This window comes from Zingiber officinale, chromosome 9A, assembly GCF_018446385.1.
Source record: "Zingiber officinale cultivar Zhangliang chromosome 9A, Zo_v1.1, whole genome shotgun sequence".
Taxonomy (NCBI): Eukaryota; Viridiplantae; Streptophyta; class Magnoliopsida; order Zingiberales; family Zingiberaceae; genus Zingiber; species Zingiber officinale.
In genome coordinates, this window is record NC_056002.1 from 35,588,474 (window position 1) to 35,599,451 (window position 10,978).

Below are 10,978 nucleotides of genomic sequence, written 5' to 3' on the forward strand. Positions count from 1 at the left end.
CATGGTCTAGGCACTTGGACCAAGTCCAAGGGCCCAGACGGTTCGAGCGCACGGATCACTTGGGTGCCCTTGGGATGCCTCGCCCAGCGGGGGCCAAATCAAACCCATCCAGGCACCTGCACCAGAAATATTATCAAAACACGATGTGGCACGATTTGTTGCAAAGTGGATAAAATTCTATCCACGTCTAGGCACCTGGAACCCTTCCAGGTGCCCTGATCAAGGCTATTAATATAACCCTAATCCCAGAAGCTAAACAATACTAAAAATATAGAGAAGACACTTGTAAATGTTCTACCTTGAGTTTAGCTTTGTAATTGTGAGCTTTGATCGTTGCAAGGGACTTCTCCACCTGAAGGAGATTTTAGTGGGCTTTCGATGTTTTGGATTAGCAATCTTCTGATTGCAAACCAAGTAAAATCTTTGTGTCTCTTTTTCTTTAATTAATTTCTTAATTTCTTCTATGCAAGTGTTGTTTTAATAAAGCTGTAAAAGTTTGAGAAAGGTTGATTTTGATTTTCAAGAAATTCACCCCCTCTTGCCAACCTCTAAGGGACTAACACACAGGAGGATCACCAATGCTTTCCTTAAAAGATACCGTTGGTGTAGGGAGCACCAGACGATCAAACCTGTGTTTTGATAATGACAAAGAGTTCAAAGTTAAGGTTACTTGTTTTCTAACAAATGTGAATGAGCTTGTAGGAAAGTCCTAAGTGTTTTTAAACAAAAGTCCTAATAGATTCTAGGCAGGTGGAAAACCCTAGGGAGAGGTAACCCTAGGACCTAGGTGTTGGTATAATTTCCCTAGGTCAAGATTGACCAGGTTAACTAAGCTTAAATTGGCTCAAGCTTGAGTCGTAATGTGTGAATTTCGATGTTTGACAATAAATGAATATTGTTTTTACAATGTATGGAGATTACTGAAGTAATCATCTGTTTGAGTAGATTCATCAAGGTTGACCAGTTTAATGTAAAGAAGAGTCAAGTAGGTCAAGGTTGACTGAATACTTGACTAGGAAGTCATAATTAGAGGTTAGGCAAGGGAAGTCCAATGGGAAGGTTGACAGAAAATGAAAATCTAAGTGGGTCAGTATTTGACCTGACACTTGGTGGGAAAGTCTTGGTGAGTGAAGCCAGGCAGAAGGAAAGTCCTAGTGAGTGAAGCTAGGCAGAATGGAAATCCTGGTGAGTGAAGCCAGGTGAAAGACCTAGTGAGTGAAGCTAGATGAAAAATTCTGGTGAGTGAAGTCAGGTGAAAGCCATAGTGAGTGAAGCCAGGTGAAAGCCATAGTGAGTGAAACTAGACAGATAAAAATATTAGTGAGTGAAGCTAAGTGAAAGCCCTAGTGAGTGAAGCTAGGCAGTAAGGAAGTCTTAGTGAGTGAAGCCAGGCACGTGGAAACCCAGGTGGGTCTAGGAGGACTGGACACTTGGCACAGAGAAAAAAGTCCAAGTGGGTCAAAGGATTAACTGGACACTTGGTGACGAAGTCCCAACAGGTTAAGGTTGACTCGATGTTGGGTTTGAGAATCCTAGACTTGAGTTAGGCAAGTTAGGGTTGGTCAAGTTGATCAGGAGATCAATTGAACTAAAGCCCAATCGATCAATCGATCGATTGGGAGAATGCTGTGAGAAAAAGGGGCCCAATTGACCAATCGATCAGCTGATCGATTAGACACCGCCAATTGATTAGCCAATCAATTGGGGTTGGATTTCTCGTGAGGTTGCAAGGAAGGCTGAATTGATCGGTTAATCGATTCCAGGTATCTCTAGTAAAAAGCACAGAGGCACTCTGAATCGATCGATCGATCGATCGATTCAAGCCTCCCCAATTGATTAGCCGATCGATTGGGATATGATCGTTGCTTAGGTAGCGAGCTTTAGACGACTAGGATTGCACTGATATAACATAGAAATCGATTGGGAGCAGGTCCAATTGATTGGGAGCCCTAGGAGCGCAGAGTATAAAGACGTTGGCGAGCTTTCTTCTCCAAAAACTTCTCCCAATCTTCTCCACTGAGCTCACGAGTCTTCTGCCAGTTCTTGAAGCATCTTGAGGACAAGTGTTGCTGCATTTATAAGAGTCAAGAGGCATCTACAAGCTACACAAGATCGAATAATAAAGGTTATTCATTGTATTGCTTACATTTATTCCTTGTTTCAAGTTGTATTCTTGTGTGAGTTTGTACGAGGTTTCTTCACCTCCAGATTGTTCCGAGAAGGAGTGTTTTTCTCAGTGGAGAGTGCTCGTGTGTGTGGATCCTTAGATTAGTCACCTCTTTTTGAGGTGGATACCAAGTAAATCTATGTGTTAGCATTGGAGAGATTGACTTCGATTCTATCTGCTGCAAACCAACATCTACGAAGCAAGCGAACGAGCGAGATGATAAGAAGTGACCCAATAAGTGGTATCAGAGCGAGACTGCTCTTTACCGGACTCATCACTGGGAGGGAAACGAGCTAGAGGAAGAAGAAGTTGAAGCCCAAATTTTATTAAGTCAAAGACTTCATCAAAGGCTCAACTTCAAGATAGAATTCCAAGATGAACTCGGATTCGACACAAGGGTGTCTCAGCCACTCACAATGACAAACTTCGATTCTTGGAAATCAAGAATCGAAAACTTCTTTATGATGGAGATAGAGTAATGGTCTGCTTTAATGGAAGGTTTTGAAGCTCCAAAGGATAGCAAAGGTAAAAACATCAAGAAGAACAAATGGAGCAAGGAGCAAGTTCAAAGATGTGAGGCCAATGATAAAGTGACCAAACTATTGGTAAATTTATTGCCTAGTGACATCTTAAGCAAGATAGTGGAATACAAAGATGTCAAGGTGCTTTGGAGCAAGTTGGCAAAGATCCATGAAGAACCCTCTATTACACCAATTAAGAAAATCCAAAGAAGACAACTCATTGGATCAACAAGAAGAAGGCTCTGAGATTGAGAGGTGCTCAACATTGGAAGAAGAAGAAGTCCAAGAAGTTTCATCCTTAAAGGAGTGCAATGAAAAAGGCAAAAGAGGGAGCATATTCTTTGTCTCATGTACAAGAGGATGAAGATGAAGAAGCCTCCACCTCAAGGATTGAGGAGGAGTGTGGAACATCAATACCGGATCAAGAAGAAGTCTCTTCATCCGAATCAAATGGAGAAAGTGTAACCCCTACAAGTAAATGTGAAGAAATTTAATTGTGAATAATAAAGATCATATCATTTGTTTCGAGTGTAGGGAAAAAGGACACTATAAGAGTAAATGTCCTAAATTGGTCAAGAATAAGGGTCAAGTGACATCAAAAGGTAAGGAGAAGTCTAAGGAGGTCGGCCCCATGCTACACAAGAGCAAGGAGTACATTGTGTGCTTCTTGTGTAAACAAAATGGATATTACCAAAGCCAATGTCCAAAGGGAAAGAATCCGACCAAAGTCGAAGGAGGAAGCATAAGTCAAGGGGGAGCTCTTGAGAGCAAATCCAAGGTATCGTTTATTGAGCTAACTCCTTTAATTAATAATAAAAAGCATGCTAGAAATAATTTATATCATTTCAATGCTATTTATCATGAAAATATGAAGCATGATAGAATTAAGGAAAAGCATGTAATATTTCATGCCAGGACCACCTTGTTGGCGCAGTGGGGCCGACAAGAGAGGGGTGAATTGCCTGAAATAGAAAAATAAAACCCTTCCTCGATCTTCAACTAAGATTAGTAGCACACTTATATAAATGAAGTTAAGCAACTAATAAATAAAGAAAGACACAAAGGAATTACTTGGTTATAACCTAATTGGTTGTTAATCCAAGGTAAAGGAAAGCGCTAAAAGATCTCCTTCGTGTAGGCAGAAAAGCCGATTACACTTTTCAAAAGCTCAGGAATATGCTAGGAAATTAAGACTAGAGTTGAAATATATTTCCTAGATCTAGGGGTCTTTTTATAACTCCTGGAAAAACTTATCCGTAGCTTGAGGGTGCCTCCAACGAAGCACAGTGGATAAAACTTTATCCACTGCCACTACAAGAAATTATAGATTTAACCACACCTAATAGACAACAGTTTTTTGAGAAACTGTTGTCCTTTTGTCATTCAACAACGATTTTATTGAAAACTGTTGTTGTTGGTCGTGTTTTTTTAAAAAAGACAACAATGTTTAAAAAATCGTTGTCTTTGACATTCATAAGACAACGATTTTTTAAAATTGTTGTCTATGAGATATCTTTATTTGGCATACGACAACAGTTTTAATCAACTGTTGTCTATTAGCGTTGCTTACATTTTAATGTGCATATTTTAATTTGGTGTCTAAAATTATGTTGTCTTTAAAAATTATTTTATAAAAAAATAGTCAAACATAGTTATTTGCCTATTTTCATTGATGAAGTGAAATTTATATCCCTTAATGTTTATCTCTAAGATAAAATTTGTGGTCTATTTTAAGATGGATGGATTTATTCAAATAATAAGGATAAAATTACAATTTTATACAAACTATATGTTACAACAACTATTCTTCATTAATTTCGTTTTCTTTTTATCACATCACGCGCACCGCCCCCAAAAACCAGCGCCAACCCTAATCGGTATCTTCTACCCGACGACGACCGCTATCTTCTCTCCTTCCAGTCCATGCCAGTCACAAGTTCGCGATCGCCGTGGCTCGCCAACATCCCAGACCAGGCTTGTCTCGAGGTGCGTTTTTCTTCTTTTCGCTTCCTCCTTCAATCGGCGGCGTCCAACCGAGGACCGGAGCTCCGACAACTCAACGTGTCGACGAGGTACTGACTCTTCGAAGATTCGGCCTCTTTCTTTTCCTTCTCGCGTTATTCCTCTTTTTTGTGGGACTAGGAGGATTTTTGGGTGTTCTCTTTGGTGATTGCTTCGTGTCGATTGAGATGAGCAGCTCTGAGCTGGGTTTCCTCTGATTTGTCTCAATTTATTCGGGTTTTTCTTTGTTTCCTTGATTTTTATGGCCCTCGATATGCGGTCTGTGCATCGCTGGCTAGACCTCCCGAGCAGATACTTTACCATCCCCTTATTAGGTTATCGCACCGGTTGCTGTGAGGAGTCATTGAACGCCCAAGACGTCACCTAACTTAGGTAGCAAGCAGCAGGTGGTGCTACCATTTCGACACCAAATGGTAGCAGATGCATGCAGGTGGTGCTACCTAATTTCTTGAGGTGCTGAAGAACTGGCCTGAGAAGACTATTAAAGTTATTGTGGTTACAGATGGTGAACGTATTTTGGGACTTGGAGACCTTGGATGTCAGGTAAAAGTTCTATTTATGTAGGATTCTTCGTTATATTGTTATCCGTCTCAATTTTTTTTTAGTTTATTAGACCTGATAACTGTCATTGGATTAGGGTATGGGAATTCCTGTAGGCAAACTTGCTCTTTATACAGCTTTAGGAGGACTTCGTCCGTCTGAAGTAAGCAATGTTGTGACAAATTATAGTTTCCGTTGTCTTGCTTCTAGTCTCGACTTTTGTTTGATTTATCCACTAGTATATCTTGTTGGTATTCTGATAATTATCACTCTGTTTACAGTGTTTACCCATTACAATTGATGTGGGGACAAACAATGAAGAGTTACTAAACAATGAGTTCTACATTGGTTTAAGACAAAAGCGTGCTAGAGGCCAGGTTAGTTGTCATACATCCTGGAGATTGTTGCAAAAGTTTAAAAGTTCATGTATTCTCAATGTTGTTAATATTAATGACATTTTAGGAATATGATGACCTTCTCCATGAGTTTATGTGTGCTGTTAAGCAACAATATGGCGAGAAAGTCCTAATTCAGGTATGTGAATCTATTAAAGTCCATTAGTGACTGAAATTAGCGCGAACAATTTCATGCATTTTTATTTTTGTATCATTGTTACATTTCATTTTTTACTGTTTATAGTTTGAAGACTTTGCCAACCATAATGCATGTGATTTGCTAGCAACATATAGCAGGACCCATCTCGTCTTTAATGATGACATCCAGGTTAAAGAATTTATACCTTCCCACTGCAGCTTATGCATAAAATTGTTGTCCTTCCTGCCATCATCTTTTTGTGTATTGTTTTTCTGTTAACTAATGGGTAGTTAATTATTTGCAACGTCAACAGGGAACTGCCTCTGTGGTTCTTGCTGGACTTGTTGCATCACTAAAATTGGTTGGAGAGACCTTAGCAAACCATACCTATTTGTTTCTTGGGGCTGGAGAGGTAAGTATCTCCCACTTTTCTAGATTTACTTTAATGTCATAATCTAATTTTTTTTGTCATGACTCGCATGTCTGACGATTTTATTATAAGTTTAGTCTTTTGTTCTTTCAATCAATCAAGGTATGTGTATATTTATCATTAACAATATCAATTGCCTTTAATGTAGGTTCCTAGGCAGCCAGATGCAAAATAATGTGGTTATTACATGATGAGATTTATGAGACAAATTACTGAAGAAATTGCAATGATCGAGGGGGATACACTACCATCGATAGTAATATTATCTTTATCATCTCAAATAATTAGAAGTTATTTAGTTATTATTTTTTTCCAATTAATTATATTTTGTTTTTTAAGATCATATAATTTATGTGTGTTCACAGTTCACAAAAGCGGAGTACTCTCAAGAGGAAATTGATGAAGTGCGCTCTGAGATAGCCGAATGCATACAAGATCATATTTATGAATAGGTATATACATGAGTTCATCTTATTGCATTTGACAATGATAATATTCAGTTAAATTGAAACAAATTGGCAATGTTTCAACATAGGAAACCAACCTCTATTTTTTAGGATCTACTATATGAAAATACTGTATGAGAAGTTTAATTTAGAGTATATCACAATGAATAAAATAACAAACCTTGTTAGCCAGTTTTTGTTATATACTTTACAAACTCTAAAGCTAGACTTGTTGTTGTTGAATGACAATCTGGACGATTCAATTAATTATCACAATTCACAAGAAGGGTCTGGTTCTTCAAGGGCATGCTATGCATAAAAAAGCGGTAAAAATATCTATTAGAGTTTGCTGATAATAATATTCAAGTGATATGTTCTTGTGGCGATATATGATGTCTTTAAAAGGTTCATCATCTATCTCATTACTTTCTTGTTCATGAAGCAACACTTGTTTCATGATTCAAATAAATTTATTTCCCTTTTCTTTGTGAGATTCTTTAATTCTCTCGGTGAGGTTTGTGTTCACCACTGTACTATTTCAATTTATCTTGTCAATTATACCTTTTCCTTCCATGATGTGTATGTTGATTAAAGTTCATGAACCGTTGAATGCTTGGAATAATATGGCCATGATGTTTCGTCTTCTTATGTTTGTGCATGACATCACAGGGAAGTTTACGAATCATCCCTTGAGAATTCAAGGACCGAATCTCTTTTGCCCAGATGTTCTTCTTTTCCCAAGAACTATTTTTTTTATTTTATCAGTGTATGATAGTTTGGGATGCAATTTTGGTTGCATTATATATATATATATATATATATATATATATATATATATATATATATATATATATATATATATATATATATATACACACACACACCGTCTGAACTAGTACATGGACTTTTGAGCTATCAAACACAATACATCCATGTTGGCCACGTTAAGTCAATCAAAATTTGACCACTTTGAGTTATAAGCTCACCAAGTTTCACAGTTAAATCCTTTCACACTTGATACGCATATTGGTGTAATAAGCAAACTTAACTCTTTGTATAAACATGTCAAAGCAACTTAATTGATTGCAGAGTATTGTTTCACCGACACTTTCTTTATCTGTAAAGGTCCAGTAGCTCTTGACATATTACAACCTCTAATGTTGGTGATAAAAATATATACTGGAGACTAGTTAGACTTGTTGTTGTTGAATTGGATTAAAATCATGTGATTTTTATTTTCACAGGAAGTAAAAGGGTGTTATATACTTAGCCAGTTTTGGTACTTTAATCACATGAATTGCACAAGTAGAAAAGATTTGATCCAACAAAACAATATACTTTGGCATATATATGTGTGATATATTGTTATGGGTACTATTTAGTTTTGTAAACTTTGGTGATGTTTGGATGTTGATGTTTGGTACTTTAATGATGTTTGGATTGTAGGTTCTTGATCAATGATATTTTGTAGATAACTTGAACTGAAAGTGAGTTATGCAGTAATTTTAGTTTGTGCCTAGAAAGAAGTATTGTTATCATATTCAAGTGTGTACAACATCTTTGTCATCATCATCTTTATGCCATGTACTCCTAGGAAATGACTTAACTTGCAATCATATGCTATTTATCTCAGGGAAAAGATAATGACCCCGTAGCCAGAAAGGAGAAGAAAAGAGAAGCTAGGAGGGAGAAGAAACCAGAAAAGGCTGCAGTTATCGATATGGTGTTTAGAAGATGCACAGGCTGTTTAGAAGATGCACAGGTAGAGAAGCCTTGATCCAACAAAACAAGATATTTTGGACTTTATATATATGTGTGATATATTGTTATGGGTACTATTTAGTTTTGTAAACTTTTGTGATGTTTGAATGTTGATGTTTGGTACTTTAATGATGTTTGAATGATGATGTTTGGTACTTTAATGAAATTTGCATTGTAAATATTGATTATGTTTGGATTGTAGGTTTTTTATCAATGAAATTTGCACTGGATGAAATTTGCACTGGATGATGATGTTTTTTATAAACCGTTGAGTAGGAAAAGATTAATAAGTTTTTTTATTTATTGTCAAAATGTTGTATATTGTACCCAAAGACATCAGTTTAAATATGTCAAACTGTTGTCAATGACGTTAAAAGACAACAGTGAAAAATCATTGTCAAACTGATGTTAATTAACATTGTTCGCTAAAAAGACAACGGTTTTTAACCGTTGTCAAATCGATGTCATTGGCAAAAAAGACAACGGTTTTTAGCCGTTGTCGTAGACAGTTCAAAACTGTTGTTGAAGAGCCTAGGCATACACTCAAAGACAACGGTGAACAACTGTTGTCGTTGAATGAAAAGACAACGGTTTTTCACCGTTTAAAACTGTTGTCTTTGTCTTCAAAGACAACGGTTAAAAACTGTTGTCTTTGGGCACCCCTTTTAACAACACGGCATTTAACAACAGTCCAAAAGGGGCTACGACAACGGTGAAAAATCGTTGTTGTTAGGCTTTTTTCTTGTAGTGTGCGAACGACTATTTTGACTAACCGAATGCGCCTTCCATTCTTATGGAGGGCGCCTTCTGCCTGAAGGTGGAGGAGGCGCTGGCGTGCCTCGGAGGCGCCTTCAACCCTTGTTGAGGGCGCCTCCAGTAGTCTTCATCAGCTTCTTTCGCTCTTCTGCTGCTCCGATTGCCTGAGTGATTGTGGCCAACTAAAATAGGGCTCTCCCGAACCCAATTTCTGGCCTTCTCCTCGAGCAGGCTTCCACTCTGGCTTCTCGTCCCTCGAACGTCGTGTACATTCTTCTCATCCACTGGTGTACTCTTCCGCATCACTTCACCCCTCGGATGCACCGAGCCCATATGCTCCCTTCCCGTGCCATCCTTCTCGCTAGCTGCGTCTTTCGCTCGACTTCCTGTGCCCCTATGCTCCTGCACACTTAGACACAGGAATCAAAATAAAACAGGACCTAACTTGGTTGATTACACCAAAATAACCACGGGGTCCAACACACCTCACCTAAGGCTAGAAAGGTAAATAACAACTTAGGCAATAACTCTAAGGGTGCGTTTGGTTGGGGGTTATGCTTGATAACTTTGATTATCCATCTAAGATTATCAACGAAAACCCTATTTGATTTAGATAATCGATGATTCCCGAGTAATGTTCCATGCCTGACACTGTAACGATCACCCTTCTTTCTACTACTACTCTCTAAGGGTGACCGTTACTTAACTACTAACTCTACTTAACCGGTATGATCGAAACCACGAGGAGTCTCTACCGAAAAATTTCGGCAGCATCTCCCTTGTACCGGTGACCACAAACTTTAATACATACACATTATACAACAGCCACAGGCGGCTGGAACATATATCAAACACCCACTCAGTTCATATATAACCAAAATAATCAACTCTCACAAAACATGATAAAACGATCCATAGAATAGCATGTACAAGTTCTAAATTCTTTAAACAATTTAACGGAAACAGTCTTAATAAATTCTTGGCAGATCCCCGGATCTCTCCATAGTCCTGGCATCACACATCCACCACACACCTCTTTGTCGCCTTCCTTTGCTATATCTTTTCCTTTCCTTTATCTGCAGTAAGAGGAAATGCAAACTATAAGCGAATGCTTAGTAAGCGCTGTCTAACTCACAAAAACACGAATGTGCATGTATACGAGAAGAACTAGAAACTGAATGCTTTAAAAGAAGACATATAAAGCTGCTCATGTCAAAAGTACTGAAACTAGAAATAAATCTGCTCATGCATAATCAATAGCAAAGCACTATAAACTGCATACTCATGATATACAAGGATAAAACTGCATGCTGGTAGATAAAGCTAATCATGCTCAATAAACTAATCAGGAATAAACAAAACTAATACTGCATGCTTTGAATTAAAAGATCTAAACTTGCTGACTCTAAACATAAGTGAAGATTATTTCATTTGTTTCAAACTTATACTTTATTACTTTAAAATAATAATCAACTTCTCTTGGGGCCCAGGCTTAGTACCAATGCGCGCTCCCTAATAGCGACTGTGGTAGCTAGTCACGAGTCCTACAAGGGTGAAGACCTTGGTCTTACCAGGGCCAAGACCTTGGAATTGGTTACCTGGTTTGTTTAACGACAACCTTGGAAGTCGGGTACTAGCCTTTCTTTAAAATAAAATACTTGTTATCTTTTAATATTCTTACAATAAAATGCCTTGGCATTTCTTTGAGCACTTGGTGTGCTGCTGATCCCAATACTTAAAATTTAGGGATCCTATCAAGACCTTGGTCTTTTCTTACTTATAGCTACTCATAATCCCCTAA

General features: G+C 37.9%; 1 protein-coding gene across 1 annotated transcript; it reads left to right on the forward strand.

Annotated features, from left to right (window-relative positions):
- Positions 1 to 4,611: 4,611 nt before the first annotated feature.
- Positions 4,612 to 6,435, forward strand: LOC122019144 (NADP-dependent malic enzyme-like). The gene is made up of 8 exons (XM_042576642.1): positions 4,612 to 4,760; positions 5,157 to 5,253; positions 5,348 to 5,413; positions 5,532 to 5,627; positions 5,713 to 5,784; positions 5,890 to 5,973; positions 6,098 to 6,196; positions 6,363 to 6,435. Exons 1-8 carry the CDS (start codon positions 4,612 to 4,614, stop codon positions 6,387 to 6,389), a joined length of 690 nt encoding a protein of 229 aa, XP_042432576.1. The 3' UTR covers positions 6,390 to 6,435.
- The last annotated feature ends 4,543 nt before the right edge of the window (positions 6,436 to 10,978 follow it).